Source organism: Pocillopora damicornis, chromosome 3 (assembly GCF_964200805.1).
Source record: "Pocillopora damicornis chromosome 3, jaPocDami1.2, whole genome shotgun sequence".
NCBI lineage: Eukaryota > Metazoa > Cnidaria > Anthozoa > Scleractinia > Pocilloporidae > Pocillopora > Pocillopora damicornis.
In genome coordinates this window covers 7,490,141-7,513,843 of record NC_142672.1, presented here as the reverse complement: position 1 = coordinate 7,513,843, position 23,703 = coordinate 7,490,141, and the positions used below count along the sequence as shown (strand labels likewise).

At 38.2% G+C, this 23,703-nt stretch overlaps 2 protein-coding genes across 6 annotated transcripts in view; one reads left to right on the top strand and one right to left on the bottom strand.

The window, feature by feature from the left end:
• The first annotated feature begins 45 nt into the window (after positions 1 to 45).
• The window catches only part of LOC113665678 (splicing factor 3B subunit 3), a 24,141-nt gene continuing 483 nt past the window's right edge, over positions 46 to 23,703 (top strand). Inside the window, exons 1-31 of the mRNA XM_089200220.1 lie at positions 46 to 198; positions 1,597 to 1,828; positions 2,364 to 2,440; positions 2,555 to 2,648; positions 3,619 to 3,791; positions 4,278 to 4,532; positions 4,651 to 4,713; positions 4,891 to 4,965; positions 5,430 to 5,533; positions 5,704 to 5,869; positions 6,367 to 6,462; positions 6,577 to 6,649; positions 7,121 to 7,272; positions 7,585 to 7,689; positions 8,033 to 8,083; positions 8,503 to 8,784; positions 8,956 to 9,020; positions 9,646 to 9,703; positions 9,980 to 10,134; positions 10,743 to 10,917; positions 11,448 to 11,603; positions 12,130 to 12,179; positions 12,470 to 12,635; positions 13,253 to 13,294; positions 14,147 to 14,230; positions 14,365 to 14,504; positions 20,930 to 21,002; positions 21,496 to 21,594; positions 22,225 to 22,368; positions 22,854 to 22,958; positions 23,440 to 23,535. Coding sequence (XP_089056346.1) covers positions 1,603 to 1,828; positions 2,364 to 2,440; positions 2,555 to 2,648; positions 3,619 to 3,791; positions 4,278 to 4,532; positions 4,651 to 4,713; positions 4,891 to 4,965; positions 5,430 to 5,533; positions 5,704 to 5,869; positions 6,367 to 6,462; positions 6,577 to 6,649; positions 7,121 to 7,272; positions 7,585 to 7,689; positions 8,033 to 8,083; positions 8,503 to 8,784; positions 8,956 to 9,020; positions 9,646 to 9,703; positions 9,980 to 10,134; positions 10,743 to 10,917; positions 11,448 to 11,603; positions 12,130 to 12,179; positions 12,470 to 12,635; positions 13,253 to 13,294; positions 14,147 to 14,230; positions 14,365 to 14,504; positions 20,930 to 21,002; positions 21,496 to 21,594; positions 22,225 to 22,368; positions 22,854 to 22,958; positions 23,440 to 23,535 — 3,600 coding nt within the window. The 5' untranslated portion in view covers positions 46 to 198; positions 1,597 to 1,602. The remainder of the gene's footprint in view (positions 199 to 1,596; positions 1,829 to 2,363; positions 2,441 to 2,554; positions 2,649 to 3,618; positions 3,792 to 4,277; positions 4,533 to 4,650; positions 4,714 to 4,890; positions 4,966 to 5,429; positions 5,534 to 5,703; positions 5,870 to 6,366; positions 6,463 to 6,576; positions 6,650 to 7,120; positions 7,273 to 7,584; positions 7,690 to 8,032; positions 8,084 to 8,502; positions 8,785 to 8,955; positions 9,021 to 9,645; positions 9,704 to 9,979; positions 10,135 to 10,742; positions 10,918 to 11,447; positions 11,604 to 12,129; positions 12,180 to 12,469; positions 12,636 to 13,252; positions 13,295 to 14,146; positions 14,231 to 14,364; positions 14,505 to 20,929; positions 21,003 to 21,495; positions 21,595 to 22,224; positions 22,369 to 22,853; positions 22,959 to 23,439; positions 23,536 to 23,703) is intronic.
• Positions 15,405 to 23,703, bottom strand: part of LOC113665680 (histamine H2 receptor) — a 14,118-nt gene continuing 5,819 nt past the window's right edge. For 2 of the 5 annotated variants that reach the window (XM_027181401.2, XM_027181403.2), the window contains exon 2: positions 15,405 to 16,699. In XM_027181401.2, the coding sequence (XP_027037202.2) occupies positions 15,623 to 16,594 (972 nt within the window). In that variant the 5' untranslated portion in view covers positions 16,595 to 16,699 and the 3' untranslated portion in view covers positions 15,405 to 15,622. Of the gene's footprint in view, positions 16,700 to 16,918; positions 17,030 to 18,329; positions 18,459 to 19,112; positions 19,240 to 23,703 lie in introns of those variants that run through there. The other 3 variants (XM_089200282.1, XM_027181402.2, XM_089200283.1) reach the window with 3 other exon arrangements.

Here is a 23,703-nt window from a genome sequence, read left to right as displayed (position 1 = left end):
AATTTCCTGCGAAGCACTGGGTTCTAATTCTCCCGCTGAGCAACATCCATGCGCATGACCGCACGTGGGTTTGACGTTAATGGCGGCTTTCATTGCTAGCATCTAGCAGATTATTCACTGTCTATCTGCGATAATTTGTACAACCTAAGGGCGCTAGAAGCTGTGGTTTGGACGGGTTGAAGCCCCAGTACCTTCAAAGTAAGTGAATCGTGCAATCAGGCAAAAATAAGCGATAACTTGTGTTGAGTCTTTTTCACTGTTGTATCAATGTTGATAGAGGTCTGTGGTCAGTTCGTTCTATAGTTACATCGTTCGATGTTAGATCGTTCCACGGTATCGCTAGATCGCTCCACTCAATTGATATTTCTAACGAAAGGATAGACAGATATGTAGATGGAAAGACCGCTCCACCTTTAACACAAGCGACGTTAAAATTAACGAGAGTAACGAAATGTTTACACTTTTGATATATGTATATACTGTTGAATTAACCATAGTGTTATATGCTTGGAAGATTACTGCTCAGACAAATAAAAAACTGTGCACATGATCGATGGTATCGAAATTGATTTCAACTACTCATAATAAAATTCTGCATAGTTTTCGAAAGCTTTTTTATGGAGGGGAAAGTTTTATATATTGTTTATCATTGGCCGTATGATCTGATTATGGAACCAAGCTGATTGATTGTAACTGCTTATTTTTCATCACTGAGTGTGTCAGGGTTCAAGGCACTCTGTTATTTGCAGTGAAGCTGCATGATCTTTAAAATCAGGTCACTGATTTACAGTCCTTGGCCAGCAAGTTTAAAACTGAAATCTCCCTTAAACTCCCAAAATCTGATTGTTAATTCTCCCCACTAGCTTCTACTCATTTCCTTGTTAATTAGTCACAAGCACTTACTGTTAGATGAAGATGATAAGTTTGAGTATTCTCATAACCTGTTTGCTGGTTAATATATGGTTATTATAGGGAGAAGTTGCTTGCTAATCACCTCTGGGAGTTACATGCAGTCAGTTAATCCTAATCCAGGGTTAGCTGATATTGAAAACTTGTTGTCGTGGCTGTGCTTCAGATTATCTTCCTTATCTATAAATGTAATGCAACCATTTGACCACGCATGTTAAAAGTAGCACCTTGTACATTCGGTTCTATGGTTGTATGGTTGTACGGTCATAAGTCCAAATTTTTTTGCTTGATGGGTTACTACAAACATTTTGTATAATTATGGGGCTATGCTCTGTGAACTCCGTTATAAAACAGGTACAGTAGTTATATTTTTTGACCATGATGAAAGATAGATCCACATCTGTTTTGCTCGATGGTCACAATTTATTTTACACCCTAACATCAGTATATATATTCTCCATACTGTTCTCTCTACATTTCCTAAGATGCTAACAAGGAGAATTTGTTTATTAATCAAGAGCTTTTTTGTAGTTGGTGATCATTTCTTTTATTCACATCACCTTAATTAAATTAATTAATATGTAATTTATTATTATAAAGAGAAATTATTTATTAGTCACCCTTTGGAGTAAAGGGGTTAATTGATTAATGACCATTTACTCACAGTGTTCCCTCTGATACTTTCAGGTCACCATGCATCTGTATGCACTGACTCTTCAGAAAGCATCCACCATTAATCATGCAATTCATGGTAATTTCTCGGGCTCTAAGCAGCAGGAGATTGTTATCTCCAGAGGAAAGATTATCGAGCTTCTTCGTCCTGACCCCAACACTGGCAAGGTGTTTCCTCTGTTAGCTATGGAAATGTTTGGTGTTATTAGAGATCTTATTGCTTTTAGACTCACTGGAGGTTCAAAGGGTGAGTATTTGTTCAAGTTCATGTCGCAGTTATCAGCTTGATTTTTTTTCTTACTATGATTGGCAAAAGTCTTGGCATGCTCCACCACTTTTTGAATTATATTCTCTAACTTTCATGTATCTCCCTGTCTCTCCCATTTCAGTGTTGTCTGTTGTTACAAAATGCCCACTGATTTCAGGGAACAATTTTTTGGAGGGAATGGGAAGACTTATGATAATTAATTACAATATATTTGTTTATTATGTTGAGTGGAGGGTAGTCAATCATCTAGTTTGGGGAGGTGTGCCAACAATTTGTGCCACTCATTGTAGGTTGGTTCATAATTTCCATAGTTTGTTTTGGATTTACAGCAGCTGTATTAGTTGGTTTGGAAATTTAGGATTGACCTATAACAGAGGAAGATTAATTTTATGAGAATTAAACTAATTGTAGGAACTGTATCTGTATATAATTTCTGGTGATTTGCTCTGCCAGTGAACTGGCTGATCACAATTAATGAAACCTACTTCTTTTAATTATATATTATTGGTTTCAGATTATGTGGTGGTTGGAAGTGATTCTGGAAGGATAGTTATCCTTGAATACATACCTTCAAAGAATACTTTTGAGAAGGTAAATAATTAAAAGCAAGATAACAGTATACTCATCCAAAAGTGTATCTCCTGATAAATTTGTGTATTTCCTCAGTTCACACGGTACGTTTTTCTGCCATTTTCTTTGTTTCAGGTTCATCAGGAGACATTTGGTAAAAGTGGTTGTCGCCGTATTGTTCCAGGCCAGTACTTAGCTGTGGACCCCAAAGGTCGTGCTATTTTGATTGGTATGTTTGATTCAATTTTCAGTAAAGAAGTACACAAACGTATAAAAAATACCAGAAAGACCAACAAAGACAAGTAGAAACACTCAATCATTGTATTTCACGTGCATGTACATGTATATAAAAGTAGCTTTTTACATTATGTTTTATGATCACCATGAAAAAACTGATGATTTTTTTTCTCAGTTAACAGAAAGGTGAATGTATGGTTTCATGGATTGTTTATTGCTCTCAGTGAGGATTCATGTCAAATGTATACAAATGCATTAACCCCTTAACTGCCATGAGTGACCAAGACAGAATTTCTCGTTACAATATCAATAGAATATCAACAAGATAACTGACGAGAATAAAGAAAAAATTAATATCAATTTGGGGATAATAAGTCGATCCAATACTAAATTCTTTGAGCCAACATTATAAAAATTGTATGGTTGATAGTAAGGAGAATTATATATTTGATCTTGGAGCTAATGAGTTCCGATATAGATTACAGTGACAGGATGATGGCAATTTAATGATAATGATCACATACATTGTTGACTTATAATCAACCTCAGAAAAGCATAAACATCAGAAGGCAAACAGACATACCCCTATGCATTAACCCTTGAACCCCCAGAAGTGATTGACACATAACTTCTCCCTATAATATCCATATATTACTCAGCAAAGTGGTTATGAGAATACTTGAACCTATCAGGTAAATGTTGTTATCTTGATCTAACACCAAATTCTCAGAACTAGTTTAAAACTGAAAGGGAGAAATAACAATCAGATTGTATGTGTTAAAGGGTGAATGGTAATAGGTTTGTAGCACTGTGGTTTCTATATATGTTCTAATCTTCCTTGTGATTGGTCATAATGCAATAAACATTCCAGAATTAATGTTAACTACAGATGTGTATTGCTTCAGAGTTTTATGGTCTTTTTAATAATGGCAATGATGTAAAAAATCTCTTGCCTCTTCCAGGTGCTGTGGAAAAACAGAAGTTAGTTTATATCCTGAACAGAGATGCTGCAGCTCGCCTGACTATTTCATCTCCTCTTGAGGCTCACAAATCTCACACACTGGTCTATCATACTGTGGGAGTTGATGTTGGGTTTGAGAATCCAATGTTTGCTTGTTTAGAGATGGATTATGAGGTACAAATTTGTTTCCTGCACTGAAAATGAACGCTGAAAATTGAATGTAATTTTTAGATGGGTGTTGACATTTTGGTTCCTTGATCAAGCTAACTGAAAGGGTAATTAGTGCACATTTAGAGAATTTGATCATATACTTGACATTCTTTTCATGAACATTTGGGAGATTATTCAACAGCATCCAGGAGTTCTTCTTATTTTGAGGAAAGCTAAAAAGGAATTTTTGTAGCAAGAAATGACTTGCAGCGTATGAGCATTGCACCATCAGATTTTTCTTGTTTATAGTAATCACCAAACAAGTGTTGGTGTATTGACAGAAATAAAGGAAAATGTTTGTACTTATTCCTTGTTACCCTTTGTAGTGTTGTTATTGTTACTGTTATTGTTTCTTCCTTCCCTATTGTATATCTATCACTATTTTTATTGCCATTGTCACCACTATCATTGTAGTTCATAGCATTTAATGATATACATTCATCTATTCAGGATGCAGATACTGACCCCACTGGGGAAGCTGTACACACCACTCAACAAACACTGACATTTTATGAACTAGATTTGGGTTTGAACCATGTGGTGCGCAAATATAGTGAACCTCTGGAAGAACATGGCAACCTTCTCATTGCAGTACCTGGTGGAAATGATGGGCCAAGTGGAGTGTTGGTTTGTTCTGAAAATTATATCACATACAAAAATTTTGGGGATCAGCCAGATATTCGCATGCCCATACCACGAAGAAAGGTTTGTGAATATAAATCATGTTGTTTCTGTGACCTACATGTAACAATAAATAGCTTACACTGTGTATCTCTGTGTATCTTATTTTTCATTTAGGGTTTGTTTTTCTGTTTGTTTTCAGTATGATCTGGATGACCCAGAACGTGGAATGATCTTTGTGTGTTGGGCAACTCACAAGACCAAGGTATATGATTTGCATGTTCAGTATGAAAACACTATAATTACTGCTTTCAGCCTTTTTTCAATACACTTATTCCCTCTAAATATAATTTGTTTTGATGAATGTACATTGTATGTTAACACAGTTGTGATTTTTAGCGATATCTGTATGGTGTTAGTAACAGATTTTTGTTTCCTTTAGTCCATGTTCTTCTTCTTGGTGCAAACAGAACAAGGTGACATTTTCAAGGTTACCATGGAAATTGATGAAGATATGGTAAGTAAATACATTTAAGTATATGTTGCAGGTAATTGTTCAACTGCAGGTTTATTATACAACCATTAAGACTGTTCATGCAATAAGCTGCATCATGTGTGCAGTTTGATTGGTTCCTATGATGTATAAGAAAACAAATTTATAGTTAATGTCACCATTAACATTTTTTTGTTTGTTTATTAAGACATAAAACAAAGAGATAGAATGTTACCATAGGTTTTTCTGGTAATAGATTCCATGTTGTGGTGGAACCGTCAAGTAATAGATCACATGTGTATGTTCATTAAGATGTCACAGATATCGTCAAAATGTGGTGAAAACATCAGTAATGCAGTTGGCTGTGCCTTGTGAGCCACTTTTATTCTTACCATATTTTGATGTCATCTTTGATCTCTTACTGAGCAGACACATGGCATTTTGGAATCGATTTGTTATTAGTAACATCAATATTTGGCTGATTTCAGGTCACAGAGATCCGTTTGAAGTACTTTGACACAGTACCAGTTTCTACTGCCATGTGTGTGCTCAAAACAGGTTTCCTTTTCACTGCCTCAGAGTTTGGAAATCAGTAAGTACAGAATCTTTTCAGTGCAATCTGTATGAATATCAGAGGCATTGCGAGTAAACTTTTTATTTCACATCATTTTTTTGTTTCCTTTGGTTCAAAACCTTTCTGTTGTTCCCTTATTCCTCTGAATCCTCCAACCAATGCCATTCTGTATGTTTCCCATATTTCAGCTATCTGTATCAGATTGCACATCTTGGTGATGATGATGATGAGCCTGAGTTCTCCAGTGCAATGGAGCTTGAGGAGGGGACCACTTTCTTCTTTTCTCCAAGAGGTCTTAAGAATTTGGTTCTTGTGGATGAACTTGAGAGTTTAGCTCCAGTAATGTCCTGCCAGGTATGGAGTGTTTGATTTGATGAAGATAAACCACTAACCTTTGTTTATGAAATCAGTGAAAGTACTCCATAGCAATCAAAATAATGGTCAACAATTGCTAAATTGTGTAGGAGAACACCAAAAAGATAGGAATAGAAATAAAAGAATCACTTTTATTTCTATTCCTATAATTTTACTGTATATGTTCCAAGGTATCACAACCAGTTACAATTATAGTAGTTGACACATATTACCATCATGATGACAAGAGAAAACTGTTCACCATGCAATTCAACATAATGTATCCCAACCCTCCTTTGCAATTTTGCTTGCCAAGCAATATCATGTATAAATCTGCAATTAACAACATTAAATGGGGAAGGGGGTGGGTATTGTTGCTGCTTTTTTTAATTTTCCTTTTGTCTTCCAATGAACCTGGAAACACATTTTTTGTTCAGGATGTCTCAACCTTTCTTGCTTTTTTTGGTTGTTACATTGAGTTTGTTTTCTTCTCTCAGATTGCTGACTTGGCCAATGAAGATACTCCTCAGCTGTATGCAGCCTGCGGCAGGGGACCTCGCTCATCAATGAGAGTCTTGAGGCATGGTTTGGAGGTAATAAAAACGACAATCATTTCAAATAATATTGTTCCAGAAGAATTTATGTGTGGAGATGCGGCTTGAATGAAGACTTGTACTAAGGAAAATCTGTTATTTTAAATCCTCTAGGTTTCCGAAATGGCTGTATCAGAGCTGCCAGGTAATCCCAATGCTGTTTGGACAGTCAAGACACATACTCAAGGTAGATTTGCTGATTCAATAAGTTTGGTATTGCGTGGTTTATTGGTGAAAAATTGCTTCATACATTATTGTTTTCATCAACAGCATGCAGTAGCTTAGATGGCATGTTGGAGTTAACTTGTAACTTACAGTACATCCCAGACATGAGTCCAATGTGGCTTTACTACAGAGCCTCATAGAGAACGCTGAATGTTTTTGTAGCTTTGAAATAGACTTTTAAACAACAGTTATAGACAAACGTTGGAAGCTCCTCATTTCATCAAACAAGTGAAAAAAATTATCGGTCCATGCAAACTATTTTCTGGGAGAGGGCCTCCAGTTTAATGTAGTGTTTTAATTTTTTTTTTTAACCTAGTGTAACAGATTTTTTTGTAGCCTGCATATGGGTTATGCTGGAAAAAAAGGACTGATTTTCGTATTTTGTGGTGTGGTGATTCTGATAACTTGTATCCTTGCTCCTATTATATTGCAGATGAATTTGATTCATACATTGTGGTGTCTTTCATAAACGCTACCTTGGTGTTGTCTATTGGAGAGACAGTCGAGGAAGTCACTGATAGTGGTTTTCTTGGTACCACACCCACTCTATCCTGCTCACAGCTTGGCGAAGATGCTCTCTTACAGGTGTGTAAACTTATCAGTTTATTTTTTATTTGTTTTGTTTTATAACCCATGTTATATTTATGACGATTTCTGGTCTTTTGATTCAAAGAATTAACACTATTACTGTTGCTCAGCTAATGAAATAAATGTTCTTTCAGGCAAACGCCTTTGCTGGGGCGAAATTTTATGGCCATTTTTTCGTAGAGCAGGTTACTATAGGCGGGATATGAACTGTCTAAGTCTCTCACAGTTTGCTTTAAGCACTAAATTGAGCTTGGTAATCTCTCTTTTTATTGTGAAACACTGACAATATTTATTTGTTGCATTTGTTAGGTTTATTCTGAAGGCATCCGCCACATAAGAGCTGACAAGCGTGTAAACGAATGGAAAACCCCAGGAAAGAAGACAATTGTGAAATGTGCTGTGAACGAGAGACAAGTGAGTAGGCTTAGAAGAATCTGCTCAGTAAACAACTGTTGGGGACAGTAGTTGCAAAATTTGCCATGCACTGGCTTCTTGTCTTTCATTTTTCCTGTAATCTAATTGGTTATTCTAAACAGTTCTTGAAATCCGATTGCTTTTTTTGTCTTTTCGTGTTGCTTTCTCATTGCCTGGGAAAAAGATGCAATTTAGAACAAAAATTGAGCGATTCGTGATTAATGCGCACCTCAGAGAGCTAATCAGATTGCAAGGACCACTAGTGATTTAAAAATAGATGTAAGAAAAGCAGAAATTTCAGAAGTTTCTTTTCCATTAATCTTATGCTTGATTTGCCCTGTAGGTTGTCATTGCTTTGACAGGAGGAGAAATTGTTTATTTTGAAATGGATCCGGTAAGCCATTTTTTTTTGCTTTCATTTTCTTATACTTTCAGTTACTTTCTATCTATGCAGTCAGTTCGGAATGCACGGCGGAAAGTTCGGAGGCAGTGTAGCTGAGTGGTTAGGGCACTGGACTTATAATCTGGTGATCCTGGGTTCAAGTCTTCTACCCTGCCTCTTACTGGATTTATTCTCGGTTGTCCCGAGTTCAACTCCTCGGCTGTGCGTTGTACTTGGCCAACTGGTCTGTTTCTGGCCAATTGGGATATTTAAATATTATGTTTATATACCGCGTTTGTTTCAAGTTGCTTGCATTGCCCCTGAAAAGCCCTATTGGAAGAGTGGTCAGTTAATGATATTAATATTATTATTATTTGTACTATCATTATTATTATTATTATCATTTGATGTTTGTTGTTTCTCGTTTTCAGTCCGGCCAACTAAACGAATATACTGAACGAAAAGAAATGTCCTCTGATGTACAGTGCATGGCTCTCGGGACGGTTCCCTCGGGAGAGCAGCGCTCTAGGTTTCTAGCCATTGGTCTTAGTGACAACACTGTGCGGGTGATATCTCTTGACCCGCAGGACTGTCTACAGCCACTTAGTATGCAGGCGTTGCCTGCCATGCCTGAGTCACTGTGTATTGTGGAGATGGGTCTAGAGAGTGAATCTGGAAGACTGGGTGGACTCTTTCTCAACATCGGACTCTCGGTATGTTTGTCATATTTTAGTTTCGTTTGTTTTTTTTTCATAGAGACCCTTCATTATTTATCGCCTGAGGGGTCAGAGGATTTTGGTCGTGTCACAATTAAAGTTACCTTCTAAAGTCTCTTTAGTATTCTAATGTGCTGAGGTGACATTCCTGTTTTCTGGTTTTCGTAGAATGGCGTTCTTCTTCGAACAGTGTTAGATTTAGTCACCGGAGATCTCTCTGATACCAGAACAAGGTAGGAAAAGATTTGGATCTAAAGGGTGCACAGTGGAGCCTCTATTCAGGGAACACGTCGGGGACTAGAAAAAGTGTTCTCTGCATCGAGGTTACCCTACAATTAAGGAAACCTACACAGAGGTTTTAGGACGGCATTTTTTTCAGTCAGCAGTCCTCTGAAAAAGACATATGTGTGTCGTTTTAGAACCTAATCACAGAAAAACAATGAGAGGGCTTGTCGTTTATGTTAAGTTTAGCCGTTGTTTGGCACAAACGCGCTTTTCTTGAATCATCCTGGATTAAGCTAGACGTTTTGTCTAATCGTCGATTTTTGTGAACAGCGCCTTGATGGCTCAGAGCTTCGTATCTCCGAAAAAAAAAACAATGCATATGCTCCAAACAAGCCCCTTACAAAGAATTCTCGAGGTTCATTGCTGATCCAAAACCTCTGCTTAAGTTCAAATTCGTTTTAATACTCGGCCCTTAGTAAGCAGTATGAAAGGGTTAAATGCTTGTAGTGTTATATTTTTGCAACGAAGCTTAAGGATTTATACATGCGTACATAAGTCTAATGCTTTTTGAGGTGAAGCACAGTTGAACCGACAGAATTGCTTCAAATTGCTATTTTTTATTTTTTTATTCAGATATCTTGGTTCAAAAGCTGTGAAGTTGTTTAAAGTTCGAATGCACGGGTCAGATGCGGTGAGTTCCTCTATCACTAAAATGTCCAACCTTTTTGCTCGAAGATAGCAATTTTATGTTAATTTGATTTTATTAAGTGATTTGATAATGTGAATTTGCCAGCGTAAAGAATCACTGAAGGTGACGTTTCGAGCGTTAGCCCTTCGCGTATCGCAAGGTGTCGGCAGTGTTTGGAACATTTGAGTAATTTATGCAACGAATTCCTGTGAAGACATTGGTATTTCAGTTTTATTTTGTAATTTTGCTGGAGTTAATTTTTCTGTTTTGTATTTGCAGGTTCTAGCAATGTCAAGTCGATCATGGTTGAGTTATTCGTACCAGTCCAGATTCCATCTTACTCCACTATCATACGAAACGTTGGAATACGCATCCAGCTTCTCCTCCGAACAGTGTCCTGAGGGAATTGTAGCCATCTCTGCTAACACGCTGAGGTGGGCTGGGGATAAAATCGTTTGTCGTAAAACTCGAGGATAATTTCTAATCGTAAACCGCGTAAAACCCTAACATCAGTATGCATATTCTCCATACTGTTCACCATACAATTTCAAAGGTGCGGACAAGGAGAATTTGTTAAACAATCAAGAGCTTCTACAGTCAGTGATCATTTCCTTTGTTCTCTTGATCTTGATGTTTGATTCAGGGGTGATATTGTAAGGAGAAATTAGATGCTAGTCACTAATTTTCTCAATCCTGTTAACCGTGATTGTTTCCGTTTACTTCATTTCTTGAATCTCGCAAACTATTAGTCAACGAGTTTTCTCTAAAACAAAAATTTCGACGACCCCGAAAATTACTGAAAACATTCGAAGCTAGCCCTTTCGAGGAAGTATTTTACCTCATGGTATGACGTAGTCTTACTATAAGGGTTATTTATGGACGTAAAATCTGCTCACTCACTCGACTCTAATTTGTAAGATAATTAATTTTGCACTGAAAATTGGATCAAACTCGATATTTGTGTTGGGTATAATTTTGACATCAATAAATTTTTACTTTATCATCTAACTGTTCATTTATTTATGGTGATTTTTCTTTACAGGATTTTAGCCCTCGAGAAGCTGGGCGCAGTGTTTAATCAAGTGGCAACTCCCTTGCGGTACACCCCAAGGAAATTTGTCATCCACCCCCAGAGTAACAATTTAGTTATCATAGAAAGCGATCATAATGCTTTCACTGATACAGCTAAGGAAGAAAAGAAGCAGCAAATTGCCGAGGTGAGTAGAGGATACAACGTACAATTTTATTACATAGAGAATTCCTTAGGATATGTATGACAAACACACTCAGCACTCGAATGTTTACGAAGTTATGGAGCTCGATTGTTGCAAAAATTGAGATTTGTCAGTGTGTCGCCGATCAGTTACCTGCTCAAGCCTTCGTTTTTAGTGAATACGACTTTTTGTGAATTATTGGTCCGCTCATCTCTGACAAACCACTATAGTTGGCGCAACCTCGGCCACTATGAAGAAGGAGGTAAATTTCTAAAGAAACTGTGGCGTGCGTCGGTGTTAGATTATAACAGGGTAATTTGATTTTATCAATTGAGTCGATGACGTAAATGGCCACCGTTAAGAGTTTCAAAGCTTATGTTTCGAGCGTCAGAGCCGAGGGCTAAGACTCCCACAATTTACGTTGTCAACTCAGTTGATAAATTACCTCAATTTGAAGAAGCTTTGGTTAAGAAACGCCACCAGTTAATATTCTACATTTTAATGTTGACAACTCTGTCCGGGTAATGTTTCAGGAAATGGTCGAGGCTGCTGGTGATGATGAAAAGGAGCTTGCAGCACAAATGGCGGCTGAGTTTCTGAATGAGGATCTCTCTGAGCTGCAGTTTGGTGCTCCGAAAGCAGGACCTGGAATGTGGGCATCTTGTTTGAGAATGCTGGACCCTATAAAGGTTAATCTCATTATTGTTTTTACTTAAGAGTATCGTAATGTAATTTTTTAAAGCGGTCACAATGAGCCAATGATAACTCAAAGGAAAGACAAGTAATTTCCCTGAAGCTTGGGAAAACGCGAGTGACTCAACTGATAAAGTCGCGTTGGTCTTCGTTTTTCGTCTGTGAACCGACCATCGCCAAGAAAAATCAATGCAATCTTTTTTTTTTACTTTAGGCCCTAAATTGAGAATTGCCCTCGGTGAAAAACAATGTTTGATTACACCCAGATACTGACAGAAGAGTAAAAATAAGACGCTAAGCGGGTATCTTCGGGAGGAGTTTCAAGGTGTTTGAGAAATTTGATCATGCAATGTGTTGTCAACAGAAACTTTCGTATTATTTGCAAGGCAATCCATGCGAATATTCTTTTTTTCTCTCTTCTAATACTTAGATTCCAATACATGACAATACCTTGAACAAAGAGACTTAACCGCGTATCAGCACTTGAGTTAATGGCCTAACGGAAGTTTTCTATTTTTTCAGGGCGAAACAGTCGACGAAGTCCGCTTGGATCAGAATGAATCTGCAGTCAGGTTAGTTTGCGCCCAGACTGTTTCATAAAAAAAAAAAACTTGGAGTTAAAAGAAAACGGGCATCATTAAACAGTTGATTGCGATGCAGATTTGTTTCCCCCTTGATTCCTTAAGTTAGAGCAGGGTTAAACTTTTCAAACGTACTGAAGCGTATGGCCTTATTTAAAGTCCCTAACCGTTGCTCATATTCTGGTGATGTGTTCCTATTCTTTAAACCTTTGTGATTGGTTGTTTGGTTTTGACTCCAACTTATGTAATACAATGATGAGACGTTGGGTTTTGTTCCGCAGTGTGTGTGTTTGTAACTTCACGTGTCGCCCAGACGAAACATACGCATTAGTTGGCACAGCTAAGGATCTCTCACTTAACCCACGATCATGCGCAGGGGGCTTCATTCACACGTACAAAATAGCTGAGTTGATTGATGGGGGATATAAACTGGAGTTTGTCCACAAGGTGAAGACTAGTTACTGCTCAATACTCCCTATAGCTTGTTCCAGGCGTTCAGTTATTAAAGCGCAGCGCGAGAGTAGTAACAGAGCAAAAACCGAGGGGTTTGGGTCGGAACCCGACCTAAACCTCCCCCGTCTTTTCACTCCTCCGCTACTGCCACGCTCCGCTAGAAATCGCGCTTCTACTCTCTGAACGCGTGGAACAAGCTCTACTCTTTACGAGTGGATCGTCCCGGTAAGCGTCATTAGTTTTGTGATACGTTGGGTATTCCTCTCACATCCAAGATTTAGAGAAATGTCAAATCTTTTCTTTGCCTGGTCTACGTTTCTTATAATTTTCCTCAGAGAATTTATGTGTTAAGTCAAATAGTATCCCTTGGTCTACATTTTTCCTTTTTTATCGTTACTTTGTCAGCAAAGTGGTCCCAAAATATCAAGCGAACTTATTTTTTTTTCACAAGAGCAAATAATTGCATGTATATGTTCTCAGTAGTGCGCACTAAAAATTTAAAGCCAGGTCGATTTATATTTTGATGTCATGTTATTATATCAAAAGCAAGGAGAGTTTATTTTATTTTGTTTTATTGCTACATTCAATTTGGTTTGTTCGTTTTATTTCAGACGGAAGTTGATGATATTCCAGGAGCGCTGACTCCTTTTCAGGTACGTTTTTTAAAGTTCTAATTAAAAATTTTCTCTTTTTCTCCCTCTTTGTAATATTTTTGTATCCATGCGCGGCGCGCGTGATTTCACGAATTATCCAGTCACGTCGAAGAACTCTTTCGCTGACGTAGACATTTTTCGCGTACTTTTGTTGTTTGTTTCATGGAGTTTTTAGTAGTATTTGAGTTTCGTTCGCGCAAATCTGTTTCCCTTGGTTTGGAATTTTTAAGAAGTTTTTAGAGTTTTTATTTTAGCCAACTGAAGGGGAAGAAGGAGGGTAAGGTTTTTGTGTGTGTGTGTGGGGGGGGGGGGGGGGCACAAATATTTCATGGGGTATGTACTTTTGATACTCGGAAATCATTCGGCTTAAGCCGGCTCCACGCCTTCTTAAATCATACTCCACGGTAAACACTAAAAACCGTCCACTGTCCCAGACTTGCTATTCTTTAGAAAAAGTCAAAAGTAATTTTCTTGAAGATAAGCATTTCGGTGTACTAGTTTTCTGTATTTACGTCAAAACATTAAAGATGCTAGGGACAGCGTAAGTTTTACGTCTTAGTCAGGCATTCGGGCCGTTTGCGTAGACCAAACGTTAGTCGTTTTTGAGCGATATCTCCTTCCAAACCTAACTGAACGTGTGATCCAAACGCAGAGTTTTATGGACAGCACAAAATTAGTGATCCTTATCCGAAGAGACTACTAGTGCATTTACCCTTACGACGAAGATTAACCACAATCTTTTCCTTTTTTAACTGACATAATAAGTGTCAGATAGTGGCTTTCTTAAACTGCCGTTTACGTTAGACTTCATTTGGATAACAGGTCTTTTATGCTTGTCTTATGTGACTTTAGGGACGCCTTTTAGCTGGGGTAGGACGACTGTTACGAATCTATGATCTCGGAAAAAAGAAGCTACTTCGCAAATGTGAAAACAAGGTATGGCCGCCTTGGACGTGATCAGCACAACAGCGACGGTCTTATGTCGACCAATTTTGTTACCATTGACATCATTTGTTTGTCATTTTACTTACAAAATGAAGAATTTTCTTTCTCATTTTTTTTTTTTCCAGAAATTGCCCAACTTCATTATGGGTCTGAACACAATGGGAACCCGAGTAGTCGTGAGTGATATTCAAGAGTCTTTTCACTTTGTTAAGTTCAAGGCTCGGGAAAATCATTTGGTTATATTTGCGGATGATGTAAATCCAAGGTGTGTGATCTTTTGTTTTACCCGCTTTTAAAAGTAACTTGCGCAAGGAGGAAACACGAGAACCCACTTAGGGCTTGTACTGAATCTCTCAATCTACAGTCAAGTGTACCAACCATTAGGTTATCACTCGTCAAAGCTGAACAGTTTTAGCAGCAAGGCATCCGGTTATCTTCATTTATAGCTCTTAGGTTAAAAATAGACTGTTTGATGTTGTTATCTCGTATTACCGATTCCTTCAAAAACTGTATAACAATGCGTTTATGTACTCTACACGTTGAGAAAAAAAACCGGACAGGACTTGAAATAGCGATCGAGTGGAGGACATGACACCTGGCTCTCTTCTTGAGAGGATTTGGTGCAATATTTCATCCATCTCTTCAGGGGACGAGCTACTCTAGTCCTTTGATAACGGACATTCTGACGAAACCAAGACATATTTCTTAATGTAAAGAGAGCGTTTTCCACTCAATAAATGCTGTGGGGGCTATCTTTGTTATTCAAAAAACCTACCTAATTTATTTACGAATTCAGTTTTGCGAAAGAAAATATCTTTCCCATCTTAGATTACAAATGAATACTATTTCGCAAGTTTGCTTGCCATTTTTTACAATGCCCTGTAGTAGGGATTATTTTGATAAAGAAGGAAGTCCAAGATAGTCAGTCGTTGTCGTGTGAGGAAGAGCGTTAAGTGAAACTATCTTCTGTTTCGCACTTGAGACACGGCAGTTGTACGTTAAGTTTTCGAAAATTGTTTTTTTTTTATGGGTTGAAAGACAGAAGGTGGAAATGATATCTGTCAGTAATATTGAAGTAGAGATGAGTTGATAATGGAGAGCGGCACGTACAGACCCATAAGAACACAAGCACGTTTTTTACGTTAGACTCAAGGAAACATAACACTTTTATTTCACGTTCTCGGTTTTATTGCGTAATTTTGCTGTAATTGAAATTTCATCAGCTTCTGTTTTGTCCTAAATTTGGCATTTCATGATTATCAGCGATCAATGCATCAGATTCAGTGAGCCTCCTTGATTTTTTTCTTTTTCAATAGAAAGTTTTCATTATTAATTTTTAACGTCCACGTCTAAACAGCTCTGTTCTGTGCTCGAAAGAGTACCTTAAACTGAAGTTGTTATTACAGCGTTACTTCCGTCGGAACCATTTCCTCTTTCTAACAAGTCTTGGAGGGCTTTTCGAAAGTCAGTTTTGAAGAAGGTGTATAACAGAGGATTGATTAGTGCTGTGCTAAATTTTAAGGACAAGAGGATGATCCCGGCGGCGAATGGTATCGGATATTCAGGTTTTATGTCGTTCAGCAAAGAGATGATAAAATAGGGGAACCATCCAATCACGAATGTAATGGTCATGACAGCGTATATTATCAGTGCCTTTCTATCGTTTCTTCTCCTTTTTTCCCTGTCTTGCTTCTCAAATAAAGTCCCTTGTGTTAAGGCACGCCTAAATTTCTTTTCCTTGTGAATGTAATAAAAAATATGGCCATCTATACAGGCGATGATGATAAAAGGCAGAAGCGCTAACGATAGTAAACTGAATACCGAGTAACCAAAGTCGAATTTTTGGGTGAGTTGTTCGTTGTCACTTAGGATCCATGTGAGCTGAACGAAGGAAGCGCTCAGAGAGAAAATCCACACAGCCATCAATAGAGCCACTACTCGCCGCTTTGTTACCAGGATATTGTACTTAAAGGGTCTTTTGATCTTAAAGTAGCGCTCCGATGTTGCTACCAGCAGGTGAAGAATTGTCGAGAACGACTGAAATCGATGGCATAAATCCATGCTGGTGCAGATGGGATTGGAAAAAACGATCGAGCACAGGAGCACCAACGGGAGCGAAACAAGCCCAGCTAAGAAATCGCTGGCTGCCAGACTTACCAAACAGTAGTTCGTCTTTGTTCGTAAATGTTTTGTGGTCGCAAACAATAAAAACACCAGCGAGTTCGCGCATATTATAAGGACGCCTTGTAAAGACAGGAATACGATCACTGCTTGACCGGATTGAGTCTGATGTAGCTTCCAACGGTTCATCTCTTGTGTCAAATTTCTGTTTTCCCTCCATGTTGAGTTTTCCATCTTTCTCCGATTTTTTCGCCTTTAAGTTGAAACACCTGTGGGCAACCGGATACTCGCGGCGTCTTCTGAAGTCTCTTGCAGTCGGCTAAAGGCTAGTCGTTTATTCTACGAACGCAAAAACACGGGTAACGTTAGATCACGGGTAATGGGATCACGCAGTCTGTGGTGTGGCGTGCGAGATTCTAAGCCGACCAAACAGTTTGAATGCAGTTTAACTCTCTCGTCGCGCAATTTCCAAAAGTGAGTGAAGTTTGTCATTATGGCTGTTTATCACGGCCATTAGTGTGCCAATATTTCGTGAAAGAAATTCAAATTGATGTTTACCTTTTGAAGTATAATTGCTAATTGTTTTTAGGTGATGATGGAAAATCCCTCATGCCCATAAATCATTGTTTCCCACGCTAAGATAGAAAGATGATCTTTGAAGTGGCATCATGATAGTGTGTTATCTTTCGAACACAAGTTCCGTTGAAGATTTTCTCTTTCTCACATTACCTCTGTGTTCGTTGTTCTACTTGTTTTGTATTTTTTATTTTAGAGCGATTTGTCATCGTCAAGAACCGGAAAGGTTTCATTGGCCCTGGTGATTTCATTTCCTGTTACATTGTCAATTTGGGAGTGTTATCGTTTTGAAATTTTGACATTTTACATTTTAAGAAAAACTTACGTGTACGACTGGCATTCTGCAAAATATGACATGATGAAGTCATTTTTTATTCTTTTTGTATTCCATGTACAGATGTTTTGGCGAATTTGTGAGTATCAAACTGTGAAACATTGTACTCTCCCAGCCGTTTCTTCCTTTATCTTCCCTTTCTTAAAAAGATTCATCGGGCAAGATTTAAGAAAACTTTTCGCAGATGCAACAACTAGATATTTCAATTTTTTTTTCCTTTGAAAGTTCCTTCCTTGGAGGAGACGAGAAATTTCAATTTGCGTTAAGTAAACATTGCCACAAGTACTCTAGGTATATTTGAGAACGAACTTCGGCTGGTTTAATTTTCTTAGTGTGGCATCTACCAGCCAAAGTTTAATTCAGAAAGGCCAATGGATCTCAGCATACCTAAAAGTTTTGTGTCTGAAGTGTTTAAATCAAGTGCAAGTAATGTTACTTCGGTGATTAAAAATTTGTTGTGGCATTTGTTGATTCACACAATTATTTTAGCGTCTTGGTACAAACAAGACGCAATTTTTCGTCTGTCTTCTCCAAAGTAGTGATTAGGCTGATATTCCCCGAAACAGTTAATTTTTGTGGTTAGATGATGTACGTCTTTCCTAATTATCCGTAGTATCTTAAAAACGGAAAATGTTGCGACTGCTTTCTCCTCGCATTATGATACCAAAAAAAAAACAAAAAAACAAAAAAAAATTCGGGTAAATATGCTTTCGTTTGGTTTGGCGAAACATGTTGCTTAAGAGCTTGTTCGTTTTGCTCTCGACATGTTTTTTGGCTTAAGCGGACCACCTGTCACAAATCGCTTTCTCTCAAGTATCTTCCTGTTTTTAGAAAGGGAGAATCTTTCTTTCTTGCCGCTATTTAAACCAATCGTATTAAAAATACAAATTACAACACAGCCTTCCCGTGGGCGAAATGCATTTTGATAGTTAAAGGCGCTAATGGCACAGCATTTCGGACCGAGTCAAAAGCTTGTCGGAGGTTGACGGGCGTGCCAACTTGAGCGAAAACGATCTCGCTGAGATGATTGCCATCAATTTTGATAATCGTTACTTTTACCTTGAAAATTTTCCCATCTTTGTGTATGAAATCACAATTTTTTTCCTGAAGTATTTGAGGTGAAAATTTTCTTGGGGGTTAAAGCTGTCAATAGTTGAAATTTCCTTCAGTCCAATATGCTTCTTCTTGTGCAATATTTATCTGCCTGAAGCAGGTGACGAGAAGGTAATAACTTAACCGTAACACAAAAATTTCGAGAGGCCCTTAAAAATAATAAACATAGTGGGAATTTCTTGGAAAAGAAAAAAGAACAATGAAAACTAAATTTCTCTATTCCCGGTTTTCGTCGAGAAGAGTGTCACTTTGTGCAAACACTCGAGCTTTGAACATGATTAAGTTTTATTTTTAGCTTTCACTTGTCAACAAACTTTTTTTGTTTTACTCTTGGAATTAATTTTCAAAATTTCGCTTTACGTCATTTAGATTCATTTGCAAATTTTGACACGGCGCAGATGTTCCCTGGTAAGAATGTGCTGCGGTTTATTTTTTGGGTAAAAACACGAAAAACAAAACTCCACTCTCGGAGTTCCATCTTTCCGATTCTTTGTATTAATTTTTTTCATCTCTTTGTCAGCATATTTTTATTTTCGTTTGATAGCGTTTAAAAACACTGAGGCCTAGCTCAATTGGCCGGGACAGAATGTGTAATTATAGCCTCACAGAATGACGCCATAGTAACTCCTTCGATAAAGAGCGACATCTCTCTTTCGAAAAAGTCTGCCACGAAATGGGAAATTTGCTAGTGAAGTGATGAACTTTTTGAATAAGCTCTTGTCCTCTTACTTTCTTTTGGATCAACCACTCTCGCTCTTCACATCAAGCGGCAGTCAAATATTGGCGTTAATTTGTTTTTAGAGTATTTTGTTTATATTCACTTGTTTTTGGCGCCTGTTTAGCACCCTATTCTGTTACTTTGTAAGGAGCTTTTGAGCAGACCTCTGTGGAGACGGATATTGCTTGCAACGCTGAGTGAAATTTATCCTACTGTGAATTGCAATTATGCACTGCTGGCGAGCAGGTCCAGTGGGCAGTCACGCTGCTTGTGGCAATGTGTGTGGTTCGCTGATTAATTAGCACGGCGCCTTGACATCAAAATCTCATCACTTGTTGTTTAATTTCGATCGTTTAGTGACACGATAGGTGATTGTGCGCGGAATCAAACACAGATTTGGCCCAAAGTTCACATTTAGGCAGGCAAGGCAAATCCTCCCCGGGATTATAAAAATTTATGTAATTGTATTTCTCTGCAACAGCGGGTGTAACATTTCTTTCCTTAAGGTGTGCTGGAAGTAACCCAGATTTGTTATTCTTGAACCTTTGCCACTGTCACAGTTTTATTTGTGTGCTTTTTTTCCCCCAAGAACAATATTTACTCAAAAATATTTTTCTCAAACCTTTTTATATTTAATATTCAGTTAGGAGACTTCATTAACGGAAATTGGAAATTTTGCTCATCGACATGAAATTTTTCCTCAGGTATCACGGACTAAAACTTCGTCGTATGTTTATTCGAGGCTAGCCATATCTTTATAACGACGAAGTGAAAGGAAAGTCGATATATAAGTGCGTCCACTTAGATTTAAATTTAAGATCACCGAAAGGGCTCTCAAATATACGAAATTTGATAAAACCTTGTAAGCATATTTCAGATGTAAATTTATCTATCGACATTCTTCAACACAGCTTTTGTTTTCACATATTTTCTGAATACGTCAGGAGCTCAGTGATAATTAATTGCACCTTATCAATCGCGATTCGTATTCCTTCGACCGGCTTCAAGCTGGTGGAAGTGTTGAAAGTTCACTGTTTGAACTTGGCAGCTAACCGTAAACCGTTGTTGCGAGCTCATTAGCAGTGACCAAAGTTAGTGAGATTCCATTGCTTTTTTACATGGCATATGGCTTGATTGGAAAATGTCGTAGTTGATTGTTCCAGTTCTACCTTCTGATTGGTTTCATTGTCTAAGTGGCCCCAGTTTAAGAAAATGCGCGGGAAAGGCTGGTTTACACAGGCGACAGAGTCGAGGTTAATTTGAAAATCGGGGTCTGAGGTGCAGTCATAAGCTCGATGAAACCGGAGTCAGAAGAAATAGAATCAGAACGGTTTCATTTGATTTTCGATTGCTCTCATGACTCGGATGTGTATGATCAAATGAAAATTAAATTGTCGAAGTCGCACGCAGAAGCAGAGGAGCCGGCCAATCACAATACGAGTTCTCAGGACATCCGTGGCTTATTTAGTTTTCACAAATCATTAGCAACAGAGTTACAAGCGGCGTGGGTTCTCTTCTTTCGTTTCCATACGTTTGATTTTCACTTGAACATGTCCCTCTTCGCATCTGAAAACGACCCCTTAACATGAGTTTAACTAAAAGCCGGTTACGGAAAGTCAACTGTCGCTTGTTAGATCTTTCACTGCCGTCTGTGTAGCTTGCGTGCAGGCTCTCGTATTTTGGTCTCGCCTTAGGGCCCTTTTTCAGACACGGCCGACTATTGCTCCATCGGCAGCCGCTCATGGAAAAAGTTATTAAAACCTCTGCATTATTGAGAAGCAGCCTCAATAGTTTTAACAATGCTTACATTGAATCGTTCTCTTTTCAGGTGGCTAACCTGCTGTTGTTACTTAGACTACGACACTGTTGCAGGCGCTGACAAATTTGGTAACGTCTTCGTGGTGAGTATGTCGTTTCCTTGTTATTGTCTAAGATGTGTCCTTTGCAGCCCGGTTTTTTTTCTCGTGGTCTTTAGCAAACTAATTCAGGAACACCGTTAAAAGTTTTTAAAGCTGACATTTCGAGCGCTCTGTCGACGGATTCACGCGCGAAATGTCAGCTTAAGAAACTCTATGCAGTGGCCAATTCAACGCAGCTGATGAAACTAAATTATCTTGGAATAACCCTTACCCTAACTCTACCACACTTTCTCTAGAAACTTACCACTATAGCAAAATTCTTGAACATGATTGGTTATCACCAGACCTATTTGAGCACTTATAGGACAGATCACACGTCATACCTGTGCAAGTGGACAGAATGGGTCATGTACGCGCCCTATTGTGTCGCATTTCACTGAGTTAACTTAGGTGATGTAGGTTAATGTAGGTACGGCTATTGTGATCTCTACCAAATTCTGTTTGTAATCACAATTTTCATTTTTATTAAATTCAGGTTCGCCTCCCGTCCAGCACAAGTGATGAGGTTGATGAAGACCCTACAGGTACTAAAGCATTCTGGGATCGTGGGCTCTTAAACGGTGCTCCCCAAAAGGTACGTTGTGAGCGTGGTGGCCGTGAAGACTGTGGCACACATGCTAATGCTTAGGCGACGCTAAACTGCGTTTTGGTTTCTATGGTTACGCCTATTGTTGACATTAATCCATATAACTTGTACAATGAGAACGGAAATTTTGAAATGCTTTGCAGAGTGGATTAAGTAGAAAACACCGTGTTTATATGTGTTGTACATTTCAAATCGGAGCTCTTTGAAAACGATGCGTAACTGCTTTACATTTTGTTTGGGATGATTTTAAGGAGCTTATTTCGCGCATGCTCATTGGATTTTTCAAGCATTCAGGCTCATGTGCACGAAACTCATTTTAATAGTGATCCAGAGTGGACAGAAATTTTTTTCTTGCGTTATCGAATTTTCTGGTTAAATGCCTGAGATTTAAGATTCTGGCGAAGAACGGGCAACCTGTTTGCACGGCAACCAAATTTGACTGACTATTGTTGTTGCAGAAATTATGTCAGTTTGAAACTGTGGAACAACAGTGTTAAATGAAAACGTTCTCTACTCGCATAATTTTTAGTGCCCCTACCTTACCTTATGACAACAACTTTGGTTATTCATGCTTGATATTTCCTTGTTTCTTAAATGGCAGTATTTTTTCTTGAACAGGTGGAGACGCTGTGTAACTATCACGTCGGTGAAACAGTCCTGTCGTTGCAAAAGGCCACTCTGATCCCCGGAGGGTCCGAGTCGTTAGTTTTCACCACCCTGTCAGGAGGTATTGGTATGCTGGTGCCGTTCACATCAAGAGAGGTACAACATCCCTCCCTTCGCCACCTTTTTGTTATTTATCTTTCCTGTCTTTTTTGCTTGTTTATTTTTTTTCTGTTGTCCTTTTTATTTCTCACTAAACAAAAAAATGCTGTTTTTACAAGCTATGAGGTAGACAGAGAGTTTCTGCTCGCTGAATCTGTTCGAGGACTATGTCTAGTCGCATCCTTTATAAAAGTATCGCGATAGAAAGCAATAGCGAATGTCATACAACAAAATGTAAATGGATTTTTTGTTTGTTTGGAGACCCGTTGACCTTTCTCTAGAACCTCTTTTGTTGTCACTTCTAAAATTACAAACAATCAGGCAGATGAACAGCTGGGCAGACAAAGGGAAACAAGCAAGCAAATAAGCTTTGATCAAAACAGTACCGTTGTGGCTTTTGCCATATGCACGATACATAGCAATTTAAACAAATATTTAAATAGGTACGTATTTTTCATTTTTTTGTTGTAATTTTCTCCCAGGACATTGACTTTTTCCAGCATCTTGAGATGCACTTGCGCGCTGAGCAGCCGTCCCTGTGTGGCCGCGATCATCTGTCGTACAGATCTTACTACATGCCAGTCAAGGTTGGTGGCCGTTTATAAAAAGCCTACCTTTCAACGGTCTCAAGGTCATATAATCATTCCAAGTTAATTGCGATTATATCAGAATGAGCGCTTCTCAATTAAGTGTCGTAAAACCAAGCCAGAAGTGAACAGTCGATAAATGAAAGAAAACAAACTTAACTTAAACTTGCTTCAAGCGTAGGAAAATGCGAGTTAAAGCTCTCTCTTGATTTAATTTATACATTTTGCTTTCGGGTAGAGGGGAGGGGAGGGTGATGCGAATTCTTTTAACCAAGCAAAAAGTGTGACAAAATAGAAACGGTCATTCTCGGATTACTTTGGGGACTCAGTTGAAAATTGCACCTTCGTTTTATTTAAATTTTTTTTACTTGCGTTTCCGGTATCAGTAATGTTGGAAAATTTGCATGTGGCTATGAGGTGGGATTTGTGTATTTTTGGATTTTTACAGATGCACGTGTTTTCTATCATTTTTGTATTACAGAGCGTGATTGATGGAGATCTCTGTGAATTTTTTAATTCTTTGGATTCTTCTAAACGACGCAACATTGCCGAAGAACTCGATCGTACACCAGCCGAGGTATTTTCAAAGCAATATTTGCCTAAAATTCTGTCCGAAAAAGAGACAGGTGTTATGCTGAATTCTTGGCCTTTTAAGGAAACTTAAAATCTGTCTACTGAACACAGCTATTGTTAATGAAGTGAACATGTCGATGAGCAATAAATAAACATGCGGTTTTTTGCTTAG